At 35.6% G+C, this 26,555-nt stretch overlaps 1 protein-coding gene across 1 annotated transcript; it reads left to right on the forward strand.

Moving 5' to 3' along the window:
* The first annotated feature begins 7,724 nt into the window (after nucleotides 1-7,724).
* Cmas (cytidine monophosphate N-acetylneuraminic acid synthetase) lies at nucleotides 7,725-25,751 on the forward strand. The gene is made up of 8 exons (XM_076852724.1): nucleotides 7,725-8,059; nucleotides 14,528-14,670; nucleotides 14,821-14,976; nucleotides 19,740-19,873; nucleotides 21,778-21,872; nucleotides 22,266-22,437; nucleotides 23,518-23,671; nucleotides 25,028-25,751. The coding sequence occupies exons 1-8, from the start codon at nucleotides 7,803-7,805 to the stop codon at nucleotides 25,216-25,218; spliced, it is 1,302 nt and encodes a 433-aa protein (XP_076708839.1). The 5' UTR covers nucleotides 7,725-7,802; the 3' UTR covers nucleotides 25,219-25,751.
* The last annotated feature ends 804 nt before the right edge of the window (nucleotides 25,752-26,555 follow it).

Here is a 26,555-nt window from a genome sequence, read left to right on the forward strand (position 1 = left end):
AAAGATAATTAAGTACTTAGAGACCCACCACCATATTTGCCAAACATTCACCAACATGATTAAGTTTGGGGTCAAACTCATGCTAATCATAACCTAAGTACCACTTGTATATAATTCCTCAAGGTCCTTGAGCCTGCAAAGGTGACTTTGTACTTCAAAATTTCCCCAAACTCTCATATTACCTATAATCAGACATCCATTGTCCCTCCCAGTCTCTCCTGGGACTCTTGCATTTCTCCTGTTCATTGCTGGTTCTGCTTTCTTGCTCTTGCAATATTTTTTAAATTCCCACTTGATATCTGATAGCATGTGCTTTCTATCCCTCTTTAACACTCTCTCCCACATACTAGACATGGCACTGGGGACCGTATTCCTCTTACCCAGACCCTGACCCAGACTTCAGGTGGAGCCTAAAGTCAGGAAGGTACAGAAAGAGTTTGTAACACAGCACAGTATAGTGCAACAAATACCCTAAAATGCTCACATTTCCCTTTTCTACCCAAAGAACCTCTCTAGGTATCATGCTTTTAAAAAACAAAAACTATTGTCATCTTGTAAAATATGATATGTTGTTCCTGCTTATAAATTCTTTTTTAGTGACACACAAATATTTTAATAACTTCATTTATTGGACCCTTATTATATTCCATTCACTGTGCTGACTGCTTTTTATGCATTGTCACTTAGTCCTCAAAACAACCTTATGATGTGGTCATTATTATTATCATATCTATGAGACAGATGAGAAAATTCGAGTCATGGAGGATAAGTAATTTTCCCAAGGTCAGTCAACTAAGAAATGGCAAAAGGAACATCTGAACACACAGACCATCGAGCACAATGCATACATAGGAGACACTGTGTTCCCTGTAGATCCTTTCAGTCCCACGCAAAGGTCTCTTGCACCCTGCCCACACAAGCATCTAGTGGCAGTCAGAGAAACAGGGTGTAACTGGGGCATTCTGGTATTTCTGGCTCCCTTACAAGGTCATAGACTCCTATGCACTTAAAAGGAGCAAAGCTATGCAGCCCCATTCCCATGCACAGCAGGAACAGTGCAAGGGAGCTGGGATGCTGGGAAGCCCTGTGACATCCCCTATAGAGAACTCACCTGTCTTTTGGGCCCCTTTTTCTTCACATGGATCCCTCTAGAAATAAAGCTGGCCTCTGTTGATTTGGTTTTCTGTGACTTGGGGCCAAGGCAACATCTGAGGACAAAGATCTGATCAGATGACCCACCCTCCTCATCTTGGCTACATTCCTGCATCTCTACTTACAATTGCAACACTTCCTTCCTGTCCTATTACAGCCTTAGGCTGGCTGGTGTGCAATGAACAGTGAAATTCTCCCTGGGCCCTCTTTTAGGAAGTCATTTGGGAGGGTGCCTGATGCTATCAGCACTAGTTTCCATTTTATTCTCACCCCCTACATCCTCGCAATTTCCATACCTGTTCTACCATCTTTCCCAAGAACCCCATCTCTCCAAGAGAAGAGAACATGGTGTAGAGACATCTTCTGTTAGATCCTATCTATTCTGACTCTGGATAGATACCTCTGTGAATTACTCTTACTTTCCTTATCAAATTATTAAATCATTCAGGACTGATTCTCACTGCCTAGGAGTTTAGAACACAACTTGAGAGTTCACGACTCTGCATGCTCCAATCTCATCTTGATCACTTTCCAGCTATGGGACTTTGGAAAGGAGTTAAACATTTCTGAGTAAGATTTAGTTTTCTTATCTGCAGTTTAGGGTGATGTCCACTGGTTCAGCTTTCATATAGTGATGTAATGAGAAAATGCATGTTAAAATTCAGTGGCACACAAGTTCCCAATGAATAACTGTGAATATGATTAGATCCTTCCAGAAAACGGCCATTCTCTCTTAACATCATGAAAGTGGTGAGCATTTTTAATTCAGCACATTGCAAGGTCTTATCCAAAATTATTATTTTTTTTCAGGGTTAAGCAGATCTTTTTCTGAATTTGGAAGACTTTAATCCAGTCATTCAGTGGCTAGTTCCAGAGCTGCCAGTAAAGTTCATCCTCTCTTCTCCTGCTGGCCAAAGACAGTCCTTCCACCTAGAATTAGATCACATCCCCTATGGTATAATCAAGGAAATTGGTTCAGTAATTCTCCCTAATCTCTTTGTGTTATCAATGTTCCCCTCTTTACTGGATTATTTTTATCAACATGCAAATATAGTATTAGTCCCTAACTCAAAAACAAAACAAAACAAAACAAAACAAACAACAACAACAACAACAACAAAAAAAAAAAAACAAAAAAAAAACCAGGGAATCAAAAAGGAGGGAGGAGGGATGAGAAAGGGGAGGAACTGCAAAATGAAACTGGCCAAATTATGCTATGTGCATGTATGAATATATTGCAATGAATTCCACTTTTATGTGTAACTATAATGCACAAATTTTTAAAAAAGTAGAAGAAAGATTAGTAGAGTCAAAAAAGGGGATAACAGGGAGGGATAGAAGAAGGGAAGGGATTAGTACTGGGGGTTGAAAGGGAGCAATTTATGTAAGATTGCATTTATGAATATGTCACAATGAACCCCACAATTGTGCAAAACTATAACACACTAATAAAAATAAAAATTTAAAACTCTTTTGACCCCTACTTAAAACTTTCCCTTTCCTTTTTAATTTTTTTTTAAACCCAAACTCATTAGTTGTCTACACTTAGGAGCTCCACCTTCCCTCTCCCACTCCCCCTCCACTCAGGTTTTTACCACCACCAAGCTAGTGGAGCCACTTTTCTTGAGATCACCAGTGACCTACTTTCCTAAATGCAACAACTATGACAATGTATCCTTTTTCTCACATGATAATCAGAACATTTGATATAATTGGTCAATTTTGCCTCCTTCCAACACTTTGATTTTAGGCTACAATACTGGTTTCCTTTCTGATTTTCATTGTCTCCCATCTCTTTTGCTGTCTTCTAATATCCTTAAAACTCTACATGGTTGAGATCCTTGGGGCTCAGTCTTTGGACTTCTTATCTTCTTCATCAACTTTTTCAGCTCATCTCTAGTTTCTCTTCTAGTTATCCCAATCTCAACTATGATTTTGAATAACATCTACATGATGAAGCCTCCAAAGTTATATTTATATTTAAACCCCTCCAGTGAACCCCAAGTCAATATAGTCAATAGACCATCTTTATATCCCTTCAGATGCCTAATAGGTGGCCCACACACAACATTTACAAAGCAGAATTTCTAATTATACTTCCAAAATTTGGTCCTCTTGACTTTTTCAATAGCAATATTCAGGCCAAAAATACTAGTACCACCCCATCCCTCTGTCTCTCCTATCTCTCATTTGGTCCATCAGAAAATCCTCTTAGCTACACTTGAAGATAAATCCTTGAAAATAAATTTGAACACTTTTCATTACTTTCAATGTATTTACAGTGTCCATAAAAGTACCAGACACACAGTAGCCATGCAATAACATTTGTTGAAAGAATAAATAATCATGGCATATCCCTGCCATTTGTTATTTCCCTGGTCAAAACCCAAGAATCATAAGATCTTTGTGTTCAATAATCTGGCCCACAAATTTTCTCTCTATTCTCATCTTTTGCCACTAACCAACCAGTGCTTTTCCTTCATTCATGGCGACTTCCTTCAAGTTTCTCTATTTGTCAAACTGGTTTTATTCCTTAGTACCTTCCACAGGGTTGTTTTCTCAGCCTATAACATTCTTATACTTTAATAGTCTTGCAAAATCATCTCAACCTGCCGGGGTCCTGCCCTAGCGGGGTCCAGGGAGTCCTGAAGGATGAGTGGCGTCGGCGAAAAGATGAGACAGGAGTCGTTCCGTTCGAGCAATCTCCAGAGAGAGAGCTAATGCAGCTTTCTCTGGGTCATCTTTTATTACAATTTTTCTCATCATTATAGAGTCAGAATACGTCATTGATTATATAATTTAAAACTTTGCCAAGACATGACATTTCCTTAACCATGATTGGGGGTACAAAAAATGTAACATTAATTTACATTTTTCCAGGATATGACCTTCAGTTATGTAATTATTAAAAGTACAGAATCATTAATAAAATAGCTCACTAATTTACATTTTTCAGATTTTCCCAAGATTTACTATTTTTCCCAAGATATGTTATTTTCTTATTAACTAATACCAAACTACGTAACCAGACTCTAAGTCTCCTAACCAATCATTAACCTAAAGTACACTTGTACTTTATTTCTAATCTAAAATTCCCACCTAAAAAAGTCCCTTTAAATCTTATATTTAAAATATCCTAAAGTTTATGAATCATTCTTAAAACATATCAGAAACCTATACAACTAAAACTTAAGAATTTCTAAACTTAAGAATCTAAATAAAATAATATTTCTAACATTATTCTAAAACTGTGTCTCATAAAGCTATTTTAATTAATTCCTAAATTTATTCTCATAAAACTGGTTGAGCTGCTTTCTCAAAGAGTTTCTTTGTTTCTCAGTCAAGGTGCACTAGTTCTCATATCTTTATAATCTTTCTCAATAGAAAGTAAGTTCTAAACATCAATCCACTTTCCACCAATATTAACTATGCTCATCATATATCCCTATGTAAAGTAAGAAAGAGTTTATAAAAAGAGAATAATATATCTTTATATGTTTTAACTTTCCTAAATGTAAAAATGAGACTACATGTGGTGAACTTTGTAAAATAAGCATACTGATTAGGTTTTCTAAGAGGCCGGAAATATGGGCTTGGGTTCTAGTTGATATAATCAATGTGGTGCCTAAAATTCTCATGACCTTTCAAAGGATGATTGTTGTCCGTTATCAGGTTTGTCCACTGAGATAGAAGAACAGCCTTCTACTTTGTCCTTGATATGCTGAGGAGTAGTAGAACAGCCTCCAAGGCATGAACTACCTGTTATGTTCTGGCCATCTGAAATTTAATTTGTTTGGCATTTAACATACTCATGCCTCCTGTCAGAAACATAAGCATGAAAATGCAAAGTCCCAATTACAGAAAAAAGGGTCTCATGGTTTCGGTTGCCCACCAACCAGCGTGGCTTTGCCAGCATTCATCCTCACTGTGACCCTGTCATGACAGTGGGAGAGCAGCTTTGCCAACACTTTTTCTCACTGTGACCCTGTCAAGACAGTGAGTGGGGGATCGCCTTCACCATCAACCAACAAAAATCTTATTCTAGCCTGAATGTTTCTCCCCTGTATTTTCCTACCTGAAAATTCATGCCTCCATCACAGCACAAATGCATGTTGTACTGTGGTTTTCCCATTCCCCATCAGAATGCCATGCTGTCTGTCTTGGCCATCTTGGTTTGGTATTTCTAATGTGCAGCACAGAACCTAGCTTGGGGAATGCAATAAATGTGAGTGAATAAATCAATAAATGGACTCCTCCATCTACTGAATTTGTTCATATATGGAATCATAAACAAGAAGTACAATAGATATATTCCTTCACTACAAATATGAATGAATTATTGGGAAGCAACACTTCACACTCATCTTTAAAGGAAGGATGACTGAATATTTGCTTTGAGAGGAGTTTATTTTATTCCTCCAAAGCAATTCAAAGACAAAGACAAAATAACACTTCCTGGCATGGTCATTCTCTGTTTAGATTTTTAAAAAATCATGAATATATTCTAATTTGACTTGAAAAAAATTATCAAACTTCTATGTCCATATATTGAACTAGATTCAGCATCTTGCAATTTTACAAAACTAATTTCTCTTTCTCTCCTTACCCACTCAAGGTTGAGTCAACTGTCAGATGAAACAAAAACTTTTCTTTAACTATACAAAGAATAGCAAATGCTCTGTCATCATAAGGTTATACCATATAAGAAAGTATGTGTAGTAGAGACTGTAAAAGTAATGATATGCAGATCACCAATGTTTACTGAGCACATACTATGACCTGGGGTATTGTTCTCCATGAGAAAGTTACAAAGAAAAAGCAGTCTTTCTTTAAGCAGTCCATGGTTTTGGGACATCATGCAAATTGCTATAATCTCATTTGATAAGCAATGATAGCACCTCTTGCTCTGTTCCCAGTAGGTAAATTTTTCAGGTGTCAGTGGCCCAATAGGATTTCTGGGCCTCTAGGGAATGTGGAGAATGACAACTAAATTATTAATGGGAACTAAGATCATTTGGGGGGGTGGAGAGAAGAAAGTGGTTTGGGTATGTAAAAAGCAGAAAGTGTCCTTCGCACTCAACTATCAAAAGTTCAGAGCCATGGTGTCTCTGAAACTTGGCAACAGCAAAGTCTTACTGAAAGAGCTAGTGTGAGGACAAGTTACCCAGTTGGCCTGAAGTGCTGGGATGGTTCCCAGAGTCTGCCACCCTTCTGCAGCCACTGCACTGGTGTCTGCTCACACCTGTCTCTCACCTGCCCAAAGCATCTTCTCCCAGAACCAGTTCCAGAAAGGACTGAGTCCTCAATTACTTCACAGGTAAAGTGATGCGAAGTGTTCAGTGCCCCTCTCCTAGGACCCAACACCAAAGGCTTATTCTTTCCTTTTCATAAAGGGCCAAAGTCTGAGAATCAGGTCTTTTGCCCCCTCCGAGAAGATAAGGCAATCCATTACCTTCCATTCTTTCTGGAAACTCTCTACTTCCAGATACAGGTTTTCAAAATGATAAAATAAAAGATATGTGTTAGGTTAGCATTCTTTAAAATCTATTTTTTTAAAAAGTGTGTGTGTGTGTGTGTGTGTGTGTGTGTGTGTGTGTGTTTAAACCTCTTGCTTGCATCTAGGCAAGAAATTTGAACAATGCTCTTCTTGTATGTCTTGGTCCTGCTTTCTTCAGTATGAACATCAGTCTCCCAGCCCTTTCAGAAGAGGAAAGACCCTTACTCCCAGCCTTGTAGCCACTTTACAAGATCCTTGCCACCCAAAATTTAGCAAGAGATAGATCCTTTCTTTCCATGAATCTCTGGAAAGGACTCTGAAAGGCTCTGCTTGGTCATATGTATGTTCCCCTAGAGCACAATTATATTCAGGTAGATGGGGTCACACACCCACTGCTACAATGTAAAAAATACAAGTTTATACTCAGCCATGTGAGAGAGGTAACAATTCCTAAAAGGAAAAGATTTTTGGCAGTCAAGAAATTAATTTTTTTTCCTAAAAAGGAAATAGGTATGCACTACACTAGAAGAGAACACTAAAGTTGACTAGCAACAGTAATAACGTTGATAGAGCAGAGAAGTTAAGTTATAGGGAAGGCTGACTTTTTAAAATGCTGATTTTAAAGTGCCTGTAGGACATTCGAATGAGGCAATCTCCTGGGGGAAAAACTGAGTCAGAAGCACAGGAGAAAGACGTATGTTTAAAATATAAAATTCATTTGTGTTAGGATACATCAGGGTGTGCATTAGCAACCCACTACAGTTCTTGAATGTGTAAGTTATTTAGCAAAAAAAAAAAAAAAAGAAGAAGAAGAAGAAGAAGAAGAAGAAAGAAAGAAAGAAAGAAAGAAAAGAAATCAATAACCCATTTAGCCTATTTTCAACACATACATACAATATCAAGCATCCTAGAAACTACACCTCCCCAAGGGACCCTGCACTCCCAGACTTGCAAGCCTAGATTGCCTTGCCAGACAGGGCAGAAGGCTCGGACTACAACAACCGGCGTGCACCGCGAGGGGCGTGGGCGTGGGTGGGGCGTGGCACAGCCGCCAGCTCCAGCGGCCGGGCGGGGATCGGGCGGAGCCGTAGCTGAGTTGGCGGGGGACTAGCTCCCGGATGTGGAGAAGCTGGAGCGAAGGCGTAGGAGGAAGATGGACTCCTTGGAAAAGGGGTCCACCTCTGTCTGCAATCCACGGGGGCGGTCGTCCCGGGGCCGACCGCCTAAGCTACAGCGCAACTCCCGCGGCGGCCAGGGCCGATGTGTAGAGAAGCCCCCGCACTTGGCGGCCCTAATTCTGGCCCGGGGCGGCAGCAAAGGCATCCCCCTGAAGAACATTAAGCACCTGGCGGGGGTCCCGCTCATTGGCTGGGTCCTGCGTGCGGCCCTGGACTCGGGGGTCTTCCAGAGGTGCGCTTGTGCGAGACTGGAGGCGCGGTCTGGGCTGGGGTCGGGAGAGGAGAGGGGCTGCTGGAGGGGGTTCCCGGGGCGTTGTTCCTGGAGGGCGCGATCGCTCCTATGAGGGGCGTGCAGGATCCGGGTGTTGGGGCCCGGGCCGAGAGCTCCGGAGGAAGGGCTTCAGCGCCTTCCTTGTTCCGTAGCTTCTAATAGCCATGACCTGAAACTGTTCCTGTCTCGCCCTTGAGAATGCCGTACTTTTATAAGGGGAGATTTCCCCTACCTAACGGTCACCTCCAACCGGGTGGACCTCACTGGCAAAAGCAAAGGAGACCAACCCCCTGTGTAACAGCTGTGTGAGCTCCTTTTGACAGAGGCCCTGGAGGCTCCCCTGTTGCTCAGCCTTGATAACTGCTTGATGCTGATCCTCTTAGGGAGGCATCAGGTTCATGAGTGGAGTCCGATGTCAGGGCTTCCTAGTTTTAAGATCAGCTTGGAGATCCTTTCCTAACCTTTGAAAAATACCAGCTATCTGCTTGTGAGTCAGCACAATCTAGAAAGCTCCTTACATTTGTATGGGTGTGAGAGACAGTGGCAAGGTATATAACTGGCTGTTTTATGTTTGTAAATGATTTTATTTTACCTCTTGAACTTTGTCTGCCCTAAGGACAGTTTAATTTGTGCATCATTTAGAGACGTTGCCACATGCCAAATTGGTCATTTGTTGCAAGCTGATGTCATTCATCAAAGAAGAGAGATGAAAGTCTTTACCAAGAATGAATTTACACATAGTAGATGCAACCTAATTACACTTGAATTTGTTACTGAGAAAATGAAATTATTTTAATAATTAGCTGTTTTGCTTTTTAAGGAGATGTCTGCTTTTGAAGCATATTAATTTCCATGATTAATTACCCATATTACTATATGGATGAGTTTCATTTAACCAATTTCGTTTATGAGTAAGATAGATACCAAAAAGCATAAATTTACTAATTTTCTTAATGTTTTAATCCAAAGTAAGCTCTGGGTGGAGCCACGCAAATAGGAGCTGGTGCTCAGAAGATAACACTAATGTAATAGGAAGTGTGCTAAGGAGAGATAGGGAAGAACTTGGGGTTTGGTTCAATTCAGTAAACATTTACTAAGCCCTCATTTCTGCCATGCATACAAGGGAATACCAAGATGAATGAAATGTGGTTGTCCTTATGAAGTGTGCAGACTTTTGGACAGTTTTTACCTTTTTAGGAAGGGTACAAAGTGAGAAGTACTAAGATAAGGGAGTACATCCAGACCATAGTGGAAGAGTAAAATTTATAATACTAGAGATCAAAATCACACAGTAGATTGAGAATAAAACTATCATTTACATGGATTGCATATGTCAAAACACCACTTTGAAAATGATTTAACAAAAAAGGGTGAGTCTTGTTTCAGATACAAAAATTAAAAAAGTCAAAAAATGGTTCTTCCATTCAGCAAATATTTATTAACTATCTATTATTTGACAGACACTGTTCTGTGTCCTAAAGCAGAGGTCATAGCAGTAGCAGGAGGGTCAGTCCCTATATGACTGTGAAAAGTCTGGTTCTGCTGTCACCCTATGAAGCCAATACCTGAGGAGACAAGAGTGGAAGAAAAAAGAACTTAAGGGGTTGGCAGGTGGAAGATGGAGGTCTGTCTCCCCAATTCTATCCTGTAAGGAATGCCACTTTCACTATAGCCAGATGAACTCTGGAATGGTCAGTTGCAGTAGTCAGTTTGCTTGATGTTGTTTCAATTGCCAGGCATTCCTGGGTCCTATAAACTTCAAGAAAGATTAGTGATCAGTGGGTCATATGACTGATATTGTTCTTTGATGTTTTCCCTTATTCTCTGCAGGAAAGACTGCCTCATTATTTGGAGAGTAAGACAAATAGTAAAAATCAGACTTTCTAGTGCTAGGAGTGAGTTAACCCATTTACCAGTTTCATCTAATTGCATGGAGCTTGTTTTACAATAAGGAAGGATGAGCAATATGCAGACATTAATATATAGTGTATCAGGTGGTCATCAATGATTGAAGAAAAATAAAAGATAAGGGGATGGTGCACTCTATCACCAAAATTCTCAATTTCTTGGTTTTGGATAAGTTGCTCTTTTGTGAGGTCAAGGTGATTGTACTGACAGCTGCAAAACTATTCCCAAACCATTGCACCAAGAGTCTTAGCTCTATCATGGCTTCCAGCAGCTTAAGGCTTTGTCTCTAGCATGATTCCAGCCCCCCATAAAATGCCTGCTGGGAAGGTTTAATGCTGCCACAATGTACTATTTATTCCTGGAAAAACTTGGTAATAGGCTGATAGCCTTTGAACCTCCTCTTAAAACAGTTGTTTTAGAAAGCTTTCAATTGTAGAAACTTTCTCTGCCCTTTGAGATGTAATTCTGCCACCCCAAACTGCATCCCTCCCCCAAGGTCAAATGCAAACATTCTGAAAGATAACTCAGTCCCTGTGGAAAAGATAAGGGCCTGGCTTTGGTGAATGCTTTTCTTCAACTTGCAATGTTGTCAGTTATAAAGAAAGAAATCTGCTTCTTCCCCAGATAAGCACCAATTAATAAATGCAAGTGAAACTTTACATGGACTAATCCCCTTGAACAACTCTCAGCGCCTTTCACGTAGCAAACCCTAGCCTTTGAAAAAGTCTCCAGGCTCATATTTTCTGGGAATTTGAGTTCAGTTTACACAGGATTCTTGCCCCTATTAAAATAGAGTACAACCTGTCCTCTCTACTTAAACTGGTAACCAGCTTTCTTTATCCTTGACAGTACTCCTCAAATCCTTCTAGATTTAAGTGTTATCAGAAAAAATTGCTCTTCCTCAAACCTTTAGTAAAGTTCTCACTGGGTCTCATTGGGTCCTCTGCTTATACTAGAACCAGTTACCATCGCAAGACTCTTGTATTGTTTATTGCATCTTCCACTCTGGGGAGCAATGGAATCCCCACTGAAGTACATGACAGGTCTAATAGGAAAATTAAGTCCAGTTAGCAAAAGTGAGGGGAATAGATTCTGGGAGTCAAAATACAACAAAATAGCCATTACAGTGTACATTGGAGATTTGTTATGAAAGGATTAGAAAACACATGTTTGTTTTAAACAATGATTTTCCTGTTTTCATTATTAAAACGAATATGTACAGAATTCCATTAAAAAATGAGTTACCTGTCAACTTCTGTATCAGTTTCACTTCATTCATCTAGACTACAGTATAAACCCCTTGACTATAGGGATAACATTTTTCAACTTCTTTGAGTTACCTGCCATTTCTGTCTCCATACCAATATTAGTGATTAGAAGAAATGAAATCAGTCTTTCCCGTAACTAGCAAAATGAATATATTTTTAACTGCCTTCTCTAACTCACAATATCATGTAATAATGTGATTTTATTCTGTTTGGTTCTCATTGCTGCTTGCTGTGTGACTTCCATTCTGGGGACCTGGAAAGTTTAACTTGGGGTAACAGGAGGGACTATGACTACTTCCACCACGAAGGCTTTGCTGATCTCCAAATAATCAAGTCTGTTTTCTCATACATAGCAACATGGTGTATTCCTTCATTTAGTGCCAGCAGTATTGAGAGTGGTAAGATCATAGACCCTGGAGTTATACTGTATGTATTTGAATTCTAGCTTCACCATATATTAACCATGTAATGTTTGCTTACATGCCTCAGTCTCTTCATCCACAAAATGGATTTAAATGTCTACCTCATAATCTTGCTGAGGAGAACGAGTGAGTTAATGTATGTACAGTTCTTAGAATAGTACCTGGCCCATAGTATGTAATCTAACATTTACATTTTCCTCTTGTAATGGAGATTTTTACAGTCTTGATCTCTTCCATGGACTATAGTTTCTTTGATTGTAAAATGGAAAATTAGTAATGATCTTCAAAATTCTGGTGCTTACATTCCTTGGCTTTGAAGAGTTAATGGAAATATGTTTTTATTCTGTATTTCAACTTTCAGCAAACTTTCTATAAAGGGACAGATAGTAAATATTTTAGGCTTTGCAGGCCAGATGGTGTCTGTTACAACTACTCAGTTCTGTGGTTTTATGTTGTGAAGGGAGGACATGTATACATAAATGAATGAGTGTGACTGTATTTCAATAAAATGTTACCAACCCAGCCTGAGGAGTGGGCCATATTGGGCCTGGAAAAACCACTGCAGATTAGATGAAAAACTTGTCATGAGTAGGTACAGTCTTATTTATCTTGATATGCTTTATTACTTTAGATCCTCAATTAAAGTGTGTTGATTTAATTTAATTGACTTACTATGACTACAGGAGGACTTTGGCACATACTTCCTGCCTCCAACCCTTTTCTTTCTTCCTTTGACAAATATTTACCTTAGAAGGGAATTGAAGAAAATTACAGCTATGTGGTTTGTGGTTTTAGGGCTAGAAGACACCTTGAAGATTATTTTGTTCAAAACCATGATTGACTTAATTGAGGCAAATTCTATGGCCCTGCTCAGAATCAAAACTAAAAATATTACATTTTTAGGGTTGCTAAATTTGCATACTAACTAGGATATTTAGCAGTCAAGAAAAATGCTGAGATAAAAATTTTCTTTTCATTTAGTGAAGTATTATTTCTAGAACTAACTCTTTAAGTACTTGGTTTTCAACAGTGATTCAGTAGTGTATAAGTAACCTCAGAACAAATTGATCTTTAAAATCTTGCATAACATACTGGTGAAAATAAGTTTTAGTTTCGTTTCTAGGGTGTAGGTTTATGACTCATGAAAGGCCTATGCTATGTTATCCTAAAATGGCAGTTTACAATTTTCAATTTAGTTGATATTCCTGTTCACCCTGTTTGATATAGTATGCCTTCATTCAAGGCTAAAACCATTGACATTAGACTTTGACCCTCTACTTGATTTTAATATTATTAGGCGTGTTGGCACACATGTTTATTCTTTCCTCTTTGTGCATTTTACCTAAACCAAAGGAAGTTTAACTATTCACTTATTCCCTTTCACAATGATTGTTGTGTTTTTAGGTAAGCATGTGGATTACTATTTTTATATTAACAGTACCATTGTCTTATATAATGCATACAAATTAGGCATTTGGACCTCTGAAGATTTGAAAGTAGAACTTCAGGTTTCAATAGATTTCAGTATGAGGATTAAATGAGACAGTGCCCATGTTACTTTATTACCATTCCTGTTTTAGTGTTTTTAATTACTACCATCTATTTGTTTATTTGGTGGTAAATGGTTTATATTTAATCCTCATAACAACTATATGAATGGAATAAAAGAAAAAATATATATGTGTACATATGTGGCAAAGACTATAAGCCATTGAAATATCTGGGCATAATGTCAGTACTGAAATGTGGCTAGAGTAATATTCACATTTTTCTTTCTGGCAGTGGGACTCAGTGAAGGTGCAGAAAACAACTTAAGTACAGATTAGTTTATATCCTCAAAAATAGCATTTATTTATTTATTTGTTTGTTTGTTTGAAGGAGTACCAGGCAGTGAACTCAGGGGTATTCCACCCCCGAGTCACATCCCAAAACCCTTTTTTTGTTGTTGTTGTATTTTATTTAGAGTCAGGATCTCACTGAGTTGCTTAGCACTTCGCTGTTGCTAAGGTTGGCTTTGAACTTGCAATCCTCCTGCCTCAGCCTCCCGAGTGAGCCACTGGGATTACAAGTGTGCGCCACTGTGCCTACCCAAAATAAAATTTTTTATTCTTTGTTTTTACCTAATAAAGTCTAAATATACCACTGTGAAAGTTGTAATTAATAGTGTTGAGTTAAACTCTCCTGAGCCACTCAAGCCAAGGCCCATAACCTATTATTATCAATGGCTATAACTTGATTCTTTGTTCAAACTTCTGCATACTCATTGTTGCAGAAATGATTCATTGATAAAGTAGGGGGGAAAAAGTTCAATTATCTGATTTGGGCCTAGAATTGGGCGTATATACTCTTCTAAGCTTGAAACTTTCAGCTTTATGACTTGGCTAAGCCAAGCCATGTTTTTAAGTTTATTAAAATATTTCATAAAATATTTTGAATTTGGGGAATAAGAATCAGGATCTTCTTTTAATTTCTTTAGATTTGACATCTAGTGGTTTTTTGCTTAGCATATCTAGTTTTATAGAACTGTATTACCTAAATAATAATTATATATAATACATAAAGTGATAATAATATATAATACATAAAACAAATTTTTTGAGATATAAATGGAAACGTTTAGTATAAATTTTTTTTCAGATGTAATATACATGCAAAATACTTAATAATTCTTTATATTACTCTGGATATTTAACATTATTTTAATGGTACAAAAAACAATTCTAACAATGTATAAATTGTATTCTAGGATTGCAGAGCTCCTTTTTATTGTTTGTGATTTCTTTTTGTTGATGTGACTATTTAATTTTTTTTTTTTTTTAATATCTGAACAGTGTGTGGGTTTCAACAGACCATGATGAAATTGAGAATGTAGCCAAACAATTTGGTGCACAAGTTCACCGACGAAGTTCTGAAGCGTCAAAAGACAGTGCTACCTCATTAGATGCCATCATAGAATTTCTTAATTATCACAATGGTATGAGTCTGGATACTATTCAAAATTTTATTTAATTTCTAACTTATCATCTCACAAGACTTGTTTTAACATCTGAACTAAAGATCTTAGTTTGCTTGCTTGCCAGAAACTTTATTCTGATGTCCTTTTCATTTCTTTTGTCTTCTTAAGAGGTTGATATCATAGGAAATATTCAAGCTACTTCTCCATGTTTACATCCTACGGACCTTCAGAAAGTTGCAGAAATGATTCGAGAGGAAGGATATGATTCTGTTTTCTCTGTTGTGAGACGGCATCAGTTTCGATGGAGTGAAATTCAGAAAGGAGGTAATCTGTTATCGGTCTTTATTTTAGCTCATTTTACTGAGAATCAGGTTTTTTGGGGACTGGGGGTGGGTACCACGGATTGAACTCAGGGGCACTTGACCACTGAGCCATATCCCCAGCCATTATTATATTTTAATTACAGACAAGGTCTCTGAGGATGGCTTTGAACTCGCAATCCTCCTGCCTCAGCCTCTGGCGCTGCTGGGATTACAGGCATGCAACACTGTGCCTAGCTGGAGAATCAGTTTTCAGTTGTTTTTTTTTTTTTAATATATTTATTTTTTAGTCATGGGTGGGCACAATATCTTTATTTTATGTGGTGCTGAGGATCGAATCACGCATGGTAGGTGAGCACTCTACCTCTGAGCCACAACCCCAGCCTGAGAATCAGTTTTTATATATAAATATTCTTTAAGATTGAGAAGAGTTAAAAAGGGAACAATGACATAATTAGTTCTAAATCGTTTTATTGAGGCAATTTCTTTGTTTTATTCTTTATGATTAGACTTTCTAATCCTCTGCTGCTACTTGTCTTTTTGAGGCAGGTGTCATTTTTATAGATCCAATACATTTTAGATAAACTGCATACAAAACATATGCAAATAAAAAGCATTTGTCAAAAGAGTTCTAGAAAATCTCAAGAATAAAATTCCCCAAATTTGTAATTCATATGTAAGACGGGTTTAATGGGAGCCTGATTTCTAGTCAGATAAATTAACAAAATATTTAATAAAAAAACAGAGTCACTAACAAATAGGTAAATGTAGCATACTTGGGGGAAAGTAATGTGATTTCTTTTAGGTACACTGACATTTGCTGACTTTCAAAAGCCAGCCTGTGTCTATGTAGTATATGTCTTAAAAAGTAATGAAGGTAGTGAAACTGGAGAAAAAAGATAATCAGGAGTATACATAAGATATAGATAGATTGAAAATAATAAAGATAATCAGGAGTATACATAAGATATAGATAGACTGAAAATAATAACTTTTCAATCTCAAATTATGAATTTTATCAAGACAATATATATCAATAAATATATTTACTTTTTTTATTCAGTAGACATTTATTATTTTCTCTGTGCCAGATTCTGTTAGGCTTGCTTGCCAATATAAAAATTTAAACTAATTTATCCAATCTACAAATAAAATCTAGGAAGGAGCTATTAAATCTTAAAAAAACAAAATTTTTAATCAAATCAAGAAAACCCAAATTCAAATTGGATTTTGAGGTTTGTACTGTATTAAAGTCCAAGAAATATCTAGATTCAATAGGTGACAATTTCATAAATTAAAAAATCCATAAATATTTTTTAAGAAAGTCAGGAATATTTGAAGAAATGTCTTTGAGCATTAAGAATGCATGTTAGGAACAATATCTTTGTCTTTTCACATGATATATTCCCTGACACCACTATAAAATAGAATACTGATAGGCAGTTATTCTAAATCAGACTGGCATTTCTGTTTTCTTTTTAAATTTTTTCTTTAGTTGTAAATGGAATTAATATCTTTATTTTATTTACTTAATTATATGTGGTGCTGAGGATCGAACTCAGTGCCTCACATGGGCTAGACAAGCGCTCTGCCACTGAGCCACAACCTCAGCCCCAGTCTGGCATTTCTTAATGATTCTTTTGTTCCTTGTTTATATAGTCATTACGACTAAAAGTCCTAGTAGTTTAATCAGTACCTTAAAAATTATTCCATTTTATTTTCTATAACATATTCTTTTTTAGTTGTTACTCTATATCTGCACTATCTGGTAGCCACTAGTACTGTTAATGCTTGAAATGTTAACAGTGCCAAACTCAGGTGAGTGCTAAGTATAAAATACATATTGCATTTCTAGTTTTGGTATGAAAGAAGTGTTACAATATCTCAATAATTTTTATATTTATTACATGTTGAAATTGTAATATTTTAGATACATTGGACTAAATAATATGTACTGGTTTTTTTTTGTTTGTTTGTTGTTTTTATGGTGCCGGGAATAGAATCCAGGGCCTTCCGCATGCTAGACAAATAATCTATGACTGAGTCACACACCCCAACCCAGTAAAATGTACTATTAAAATTAGTTTGGTTCCTTTTATTTCTTCACAATGTAGCTAGTAGAAAATTTTAAATTACTTATGTGGCTCACATTGTTTTTCTAATGTACAGCAGTGCCCTAGAGAGTATACTTCATGCCTTTGTTACAATCTACCCTGAACTAGTATTTTATAACTTCATCAATAATTGAAAACCTCACACCAGTATATTTCTATTTATGCCCTTTCTCTTGTACTTTTATTGAAGCAGTCTATTTCAACATATATTTTAATGCCATAATACATTGTTGCTGTATTTTAACAACTAAGTCTTTTTTAAAATTGTTAATAGTCATTTATCTTTCACCTGCATATTTATATTTTTCTGTAATTTTTTATTTCTTATATTTGCCCTTATTATATAGTGTGTAACTGTTGGTGACAAATTCAGCTTTTGTTTATCTAAAAATGTAATTTGCTTTTATTTTTAAGGATACTTCCATTAAGTATGAAATTTTGATTGGCTTTTTTTTCCAGCATTTTAAACTTGCATTTTTATGATGTTCTTCTGAAGATTCATCTTTAAGATATTTCATTATTTTCTGCCATCTGTGTTTTTTTAATAATAAATCAGCCATCGTTTTGACTATTGTTTCTCTGTAATAATGTGTCTTTTTTCCTCAAACTGCTCTCAAAAATTTCTTTTTATTTAGTTTTCCACACTCTGACTCATACTTTTCTTTGGAGCTCTCTGAACCTCTTGAATCTATAGGTTGATATATCTGTTATCATCACTCAAAAATTCTCAGCTGTTATCCCTTCAGATTTTTTTTTTTTTCTGTGACATTTCTGGGATTCCGGTTTAAGAAGTTTTAAGCAATTATATTGTGTACGTAATTCTGTTGGTCAGTTCTTTACTATTTATTTATCTGTGTTTGATTTTGAGCAGTTTCTTAATGACTTTAAATTTTTGAGTTTATTGATCATTTCTTTTGACTTGTCCGGTGCATTATAAATTTTATCCAGTGAATTATTGGAGACACTGTACTTTTGTTTTCCTTCCTTCTCCTTCTCCTCCCCATCCCCTCTCTCCCCTTCTTTTTAGGGATTCTATTCTCTGTTGAAATTTTCTCCCTCTTTTTGCATTTTTTATCTTCTGAGGTTTCATTTAACCATATTTATAATAGTTATTTAGCAGACCTGGATTATAAATTCTAGCATCTGGTTCATGTATAGATATGTTTCTATGACTATTTTTCTCTTGATTACAAGTTATGTATTTCCGCTGCTTGTTGAGAGACTATAGAATTTATTTTCTCCAGAGAGGACATAATAACTTTGATTCATATATAAGTTGGGTATCTTTAAACTATAATTTCAATTTACCTCCTAGTGCAGGTACCTTATCAGAAGATATATTTTGAAAATACTGTTGATATCTACCTACAGACTTTTGCTAATAGGACTTTGGGATCTAAGCACCACAGGATCGCACCCTGTCTTCCAGCCCATTCCCAGCTTCCCATGCCACACAGTACCCTCAGCAGAAATCTTGTAGAGGGAATCATTGGGTAAGCTAGCTTTATTTAGGATTCCCAAACATGGGACTTAGATTTGGACGACAGTTTGCTACTAAGTTTACAGGGCCATTGAAAATTCTTCTAATATTTTTTTACCCTAGCAGAAGCCGTCTTCTCATTTGCCTGCTTGATCCTTCTTTTACCTTGTCCTCTCTTCAGCAAATAGCCCCATGAAGAAAGCAGCCACTGATTCTAGAAAAGATTTGTTCCTCTTTTTCACTCCAGTGCCTATAAAGCTGTACAACCTATAGCTATTCAAAATCTATTTGCTGAGTTTTTTCCTAGATTATATTAAATATGGATGAAAAATAACAGAGATTGGTTTAGTTAGTGAAGTAAATAGAGGTTATTACCAGAAACTTTACACTTAGAACTAGAGGTTATTACTAGAAACTTTATAGCCGAAAGAAAGATGTTGAAGAATTAGCAGCTATTAAACACACACACACACACACACACACACACACACATACACACACACACACTATACCTATACATATACAAATTAGGAGGAAATTCATTGAAAAGGTAAGGAAATATCTATATACTAATACCAAAGGCTTAATTTTTTATAATGTGCTGTCATCATTAATGTTGATATTGCTGAGTCTTCATTATCAAGCATAATGAATAGGTGTTTCATATAGTTTTAACTACTGATAAAATATTTAATATATAAACATTCTATCAATTTAAATGTTTCAATAAGTTAATGGGAAAAATCCTATTTTCTGAATAATTCTGTAAAAGTAATTCTTCAACCACATTAAATAAATAACACAGATGCAAAGAATAAAAAATAAAGGGCTAAAATTCTGAATGTGGTATTTTATGATAAGCTTAGTTTTTTTAAAGCTAGTTTAAGACAGCTTTGATGTTTTCCCAAAGCATTATGTTTGTATAAATATCTTAAACCTTGATTATTCTACAATTCCTTGTAAAATATTTTTCAGTTACTATGAGAAAGCAAAGATATAGCATTAGAATTATTGGAGATTTTGTTCCTTTAAAGAAGTCCTTTTAGTTAATTATCTAGATAAAGAAAAAATGACATATTTTTAGTTCATTTTAATTTTTATTTTTTTAAGTTACCAAATGAACACTTTCTGTATCCAAAGCAATATGGACTGACTATAGCTTTTTGTTCTTAGTTTGTGAAGTGACTGAGCCTCTGAATTTGAATCCAGCTAAACGACCTCGTCGACAAGACTGGGATGGAGAATTATATGAAAATGGCTCGTTTTATTTTGCTAAAAGACATTTGATAGAGATGGGTTACTTACAGGTTTGTACATTCATTTTATAAAGTCCTTTCAAACCCTTTCATATGAACACATTGAATTCCGGGGAAGAAGTCTGGCATGGTTGCTAAAAGAAAGTAGCATCCCCCAGAGGAAAGGCAATAGCTGACACGATTTATCATTTACCTCATTTATTCTGCAGGTTTTCCCCCAAAGTGATATTTGGAGTCTATTTAGTACATATAAAAGGAATTCTGTTCCAACTATAATATTAAGATAAAAAATGAATCAAGTGGGCTGGGGTTGTAGCTCAGTGGTAGAGCACTTACCTCACGTGTGAGGCACTGGGTTCGATTCTCAGCACCACATATAAATAAAATGAATAAAATAAAGGTCTATCAACAACTAAAAGCAATTAAAAAAATGAATCAAGTACTGAATTTTACATGTGTCCTGATATTCACATGATTCCATTCAGAATTGTTTGTAATACATGTTTATGGTACTGTTAGGTAGGTTGTGGCTATACAGATGAATGATTTCTATTACTTTAAAAAGAGAAAATAACCAATATAGTAGATATGAAAAAAGACAAGACTGGAAGTCAAGAACACCACATTCTAATGATCTTAACCTTGAATATATCATTTTTATCTGTTCTGTCTCATTGCTCTCATTTTAAAACATGGGGATTGAATGTCTGTCTCATTTTGGGTCCTACATGGTTGCATCATATATTTGTAAATTGGTTAATTTTAATAGCTGTTATTTATGTACCACTTAAATGTACCAGTGACTATATGAACATTTTACTTGGTAACTTATGTAATCTTCACAGCAACTGGATGAAGTAAACATTTCTATACCAGTTTTACCTAGAAGGAAACTTTAGTTCTCAAAAGTGAAGTAATTAACTCAAGGCAGAATAGCCAGTCAGTGGGACTGTCAGGCTTTAGATCTAGGTCCTTATGTTACTCAAAAAAATAGCATTAAAAAGGGGTTGGGGACTGAGAGTAAAGCACATAAGTGAGGCTCTGATTTCAATCCCTAGCGCCAATTAAAAAAAAAAAAAAAAGATAAGCCTCGTCAGTCTACAATAAAAATTCAAATATGACTTGTGCTCTGAAGGAAAACAGGAAAAGCATTTTTTCCAATCTTCTGGATACTACATAGGCAAAAGTAGACTGTACAGTTAAGTTCAGGTATTGAGGAAAATTAGATTTGACATAGAAAAATACCATCTTCCGTGAACTCTTTTTTAAGGAGAACTTTTATCTAACCCTTTTCCAAAGTGTGGAGCAAAGTAATGTTTCTCATTATAACAAGACTCATACAAAGACTAACAATTCTGGAAAAAATGAAATTTTCTAGTAATTGATCTGATCATTCAAATAATTACTGTCAGAGAAAGGCCCCTCCTCTTACTGCCATACCTCAGAATCTGTCCCTGCCTTGGCCCACATGTAATCTGGAAAACTGTTTTCCATTCTCCTCTGTGGCTCAGTCATCCAAGACAGTACGGTACAACAGATAGTACTGTTGTCCTCCCTGTCCTGCCCCTTAGTTGCAAGTTGGAACAGAAGTTCTGAAAACCTTTATATTGCTTTTGAATGATGATGGAAGAGATCTCCAGAAAAAAAGGGGAATATTTTAAGGGATTTTTTTAGAAAACCCTGTGGTAACAATCCTGGAGAATGGCTGTGATTTCTTTTTTCAATCATAAAATAGAAATCTTTTTGAAGAAAAATGGGTACTTACATATTAAAGGTTATTAGTTTTGTGTGAACTTTGTTTTTTTAAAAAAACAAATAATTTGTGGTATCTTATTTATTTTACTGGGTTATTTCTTTTTCTAAGTTCTATAGAAATTAATCCATTGTTCTATATTTTAATACAGTTTATGTGATCATATTAAAAACAGTACTCATGACATTTGTACTGTTTTTAGGGTGGAAAAATGGCATACTACGAAATGCGCGCCGAACACAGTGTGGATATAGATGTGGATATTGATTGGCCTATTGCAGAGCAAAGAGTATTAAGGTAAAAAAAAAAAAAAACTTGGATAACCTTTGTACTAGAGCCTAAAATTATTTTTAGTAGATGATGTTTAATTATGCATCTAGACATCGACTTCTAATACTCCAAACATCTTAGGGTCTCTGGAACTAGTTTGCTCATGTGGGAAAGATATATGCATAAAATATGCCTTTAGATGACTTGTTCAATAAACTTAGAAACACATAATCTGGTTAGAACACACTGTGTATAGGTCTTGCACTGTAAGTCAAAGTGTAATTATATGTTAAGTAAATTTGAAGAGTAATACTTGAATAATTGAATGGAGCATGAGGATTCAGTTACTGGTGCTGGCCCGATGAGAGGGAGTGATTAGTACTGCATTTGTACTCATAGGTCTATTTTGGTTTCTTTTAGATATGGCTATTTTGGCAAAGAGAAGTTTAAGGAGATAAAACTTTTGGTATGCAATATTGATGGATGTCTCACCAATGGCCACATTTATGTATCAGGAGACCAAAAAGAAATAATATCTTATGATGTAAAAGATGCTATTGGGATAAGTTTATTAAAGAAAAGTGGTATTGAGGTATGTGCTCCCTGAATGTAGCATTATTTTATAAGATTTTGATTCAGGGTTAAAGAATATGCAAGGAATTAAGAGATTTAAATTTTTAGTATTAATTATTAAAATATCTTAAGTTTAACCTCACATGCCTAGAAAATTATCACACTTTATTTTTGGATGAGTAAAATTGAGATTTTTTTTTAATCATCAAATAATATTTTTTTTATTTATTCAGTGAGTATAATTTATTCAGTAAGTGTAAATATATTGCTTTTAAATAGGTGCTAACTAGATTATTAGAAATTGCCACAGGATCTTGGAACAAGAAAGATTTCCTAACTAACTAGTTTTGGCATTTAGAAAAGGGCAAATGTCTTGTGGATTTTTAAAATGTAGCATATTCTTTTTTTTTTTAAGCAGGATTTCAGACACCTTTATTTTTGGCCTCTGAAATATGTTACTTCAAGGAAGTCAGCTCCTCCCTAAGTCCCCACCATCCTCCAACAGCCAGCAGCCTGTCATTTCTCCTGCCCTCAAGGAGCCCTGAACACACCCTGCATGCAGGCTACAGCTGGCCCATTCCAGGCAGCACACTACCAGAACTTGCTGCTGGTCCCTCCTAGGAGTCAAGCAAATTATACTTTGCATTCAAAAATGTAGTGTATTTTTATGAATGAAATTTTTAATTAGAAACAACTTAGTCTTTATATTTTTTTAAAATGAAGGCCAAGTATAATTCACTAGAATTCTTAAATATGTGTTACTAAGCAGCACAAGAGAGATTATGTACTTTTCTCTTAATAAATTGAAGGACCAGAAAATGTTAGATTAGTATCAGACAGTGTGTATTGTATTTTGTACCTGTGGGTAGAATCCTTTACACTGTCTTGCCTTTGTTGGGCTTTTAGAAATAAAATAAGCTTTGTTTTAAAGTATCATCATTTTCAAATGACAGTTTGATTTTACTATAATTAGTCCTTCAGAAGGTCAAAAGACTATTCAAGGCCTTATTTTATTATGAAAGATTTCTGTTTCCTTTCTGATTTTTCCTAAATGTTTTTGTGTTTTTGTTTGTTTGGTTTGGGGTTTTATTCATTTCAGGTGAGATTCATCTCAGAAAGGGACTGTTCCCAGGAGACACTCTCTTCCTTACAGCTGGATTGCAAAATGGAAGTCAGCGTATCAGACAAACTGGCCCTTGTAGATGAGTGGAGAAAAGAAATGGGCCTATGCTGGAAAGAAGTGGCATATCTTGGTTGGTGTCTTTTATACAACCTTAGTAAAATGGACCAGGATTTATTTATTTTTCATGAAATAGAATAATAGGAAAGAAAATTCCCTAGATTAGTTTGGTTATAGGGAAATAGCAGCTTTCTTGCACTGCTGACCAGAGTTTTAAATTGGGGAAGCCTCAGCAACTTAGTGAAACCCTATCTTAAAATACAAAGAGCTAGGGATGTAGCTCCACAGTAAAGCGCCCTGGGTTTGATGCAAAAATACCAACACTTTTTTTTTTTAAATTAGGGTTTATAGTTATACATAGCCAACACTTTCATAAGTAAAATTTCCTTGCAAAGTTTAGTATAAAGACTGAATTACACACACAAAAAAAATACTGACTTTATTTTTCATCATCTTTCAGTGAAAACAGCTCAAATTTCAGTATATTTTATAACAAGAAAAATATTTCAGTGAATATAGAGCAAAATTATATTAGTACTGTTTTGTCTACAATATAGTAATAATTAAACCCAGAATGGTGAATCTAAAGTACTGGGAGTTGTAAAATTTATCTTACCTAAAAAGTGAGGTTGGGGTAGAGGGAGAAGATAGAAGAAGCAAAAGGGGGAGAGAAATGATGTAGTCATGTCGTTGTGATTTGGTACTTAATTCTTTGATGAAAATGCTAATTCTTCAATATATATGGATACAAATCAAAAAGAACTATTACAGATTAAAAGAGGCTAAAGATACACATTAACAAAAATGCATTGTGTGGGCCTTATTTGACTCCTAAATTAAAAAAAAATGAAGCATTAAAAACCAATTTTGAGATGATTGGAGATATTCAAACATGGTTATGAGATGATATTGAGGAATTACTGTCAATTTCGTGAGCTTGATAATATGTCACGTAATATATTTAGCTTTTGGAGATAACTGCTAAAGAGTTTTTGGGTAAAATATTTCTAGGAATTCCTTCCTTTTCCTCTGCCCAAGGAAACTAGGAGGAGGGAATAGAAAAAAATTAATAAGTGATTCCAAAACACTGATAATAATTCAGTATAACCTTAGATTTCTTACATATGGTTGAAATTTTCCTTCATAAAATGTTGAAATGATTTGTCATATATAGAATTTCTAATAATTATGTTTATGGCAGGCAGAAAGAATACTCTAGTTTCTCTCTGTCCCTGATAAGAGTTTCTTTTTAATTGCTTACGATAAATCTTAGACTTCAGATACCCTTTAAAAGATTCATTGCTCTGTCTAATCTTTACATAATTCCTAAGGTCTTAACTAAAGTTACCAGTTCTCACTTGTTTGCATTTTTAGCTAGAATATACTATGTCTCACTAAATGTTCAATTAGTATTTATTTTACTTGATAGGAAATGAAGTGTCTGATGAAGAGTGCTTGAAGAGAGCGGGCCTAAATGGTGTTCCTGCTGATGCCTGTTCTGCGGCTCAGAAGGCTGTTGGATATATTTGCAAATGTAATGGTGGCCGTGGTGCCATCCGAGAGTTTGCAGAGCACATTTTCCTACTAATGGAAAAGGTTAATAATTCATGCCAAAAATAGAAATTAGTGTAATGTTGGTAAGAAAGAATACAGCCTTCTTCAACCACTTTGCTTTTATTTTTGATTGGGTACAATTCCATGGTGTAATGTTGCAGAGGGTGTGATTTGATTTGTGATAGATCTTAATATCTTTTTAAAAAGCAAAGTCATCTTAAATTATCATTCCAAAATCTATGAAATAATTGTGCCCTACTTTATCTTTATGCAAGAAAATTATTTAGAAATTGTTCACAGTCTTTCTTAGATTTTTAGAAAATACAAGTAAGAAATCATCAACATTGATTTTGTATTGTACCCTGGAAAACTGTGTATTTGTGAGCTTTAATGATGCTGGGATTTTATTTATTTGGAGACTGTCTGGTAAGAACACCCTTCTGTTAATTAATAAAATTACATTTCACAAACTTGATGAAAATTGCCTTATTATAAAAGACATTTATTTCTGCTTAACATTATGTGCAGTCTTAGTGAGAAACAGGCTACTGGATGCCAAGTGCAAAACATAAATATCTGAATAAATACATATATCATGATGGTTATATGTTGATTTGAAGAAGGCAAGATTAAAACATTTGCAGTTACCTCTGTGATAATGGTAATTTTGTGTACTGTATTCAGCTATCATAATTTTGTGGCCAACACAAATTGTTCCTACCTGATTGGATTCCAAGCATGGGACATTATCTCATAAATGTAGACACTTAACTGATAAATACCATTTCCTATGGAACATTTACATCTCGTTCTACCAAAAGAAGAATTCCTGTTTAAAAAAAAAAATTTAGTTATACATGACAGTAGCATGTATTTTGGCAGAATATACTTAAATAAAGTATAACTTATTCTATTAGGTTCCCACTCTGGCAGTCATACATGATGTGGAGTTGCCTGGTGATGTATGCAAATATAAGGCTAGGAAAGTTATGACTAATTAATTCTGTCTTTTCTTTTCTCCTCCCCTTCCTTACCTTTTGTCTAGTCTATTTCTATTATTCCCCTCCCCAAACTTCCATGTTTTGGATTATCATCCACAAATCAGAGAGAACATTTGGCCTTTGGTGTTTGGGGATTGGCTTATTTTACTTAGCATGATTGTTTCTAGTCCCATCCAGTTACCAGCAAATGCCACAATTTCAATCAAGAGGAATTCCTTTTAAACTCAACAAGAAGCAAGCCATTCATGCCAAGCTTTCCAGGAAGCTGTTTTCCTGTCAGGATTTGGATTTGGACAATTGAGCGTCTGTTCTTACAAAACAGATATAAGTTGGAGGAAAAAAGAACCATATCCTACCTTAGTTTCCTTTACATCCTGTCCTGGTTTTACTCATGTTTCTGGA

Source organism: Callospermophilus lateralis, chromosome 4 (genome assembly GCF_048772815.1).
Source record: "Callospermophilus lateralis isolate mCalLat2 chromosome 4, mCalLat2.hap1, whole genome shotgun sequence".
Taxonomy (NCBI): Eukaryota; Metazoa; Chordata; class Mammalia; order Rodentia; family Sciuridae; genus Callospermophilus; species Callospermophilus lateralis.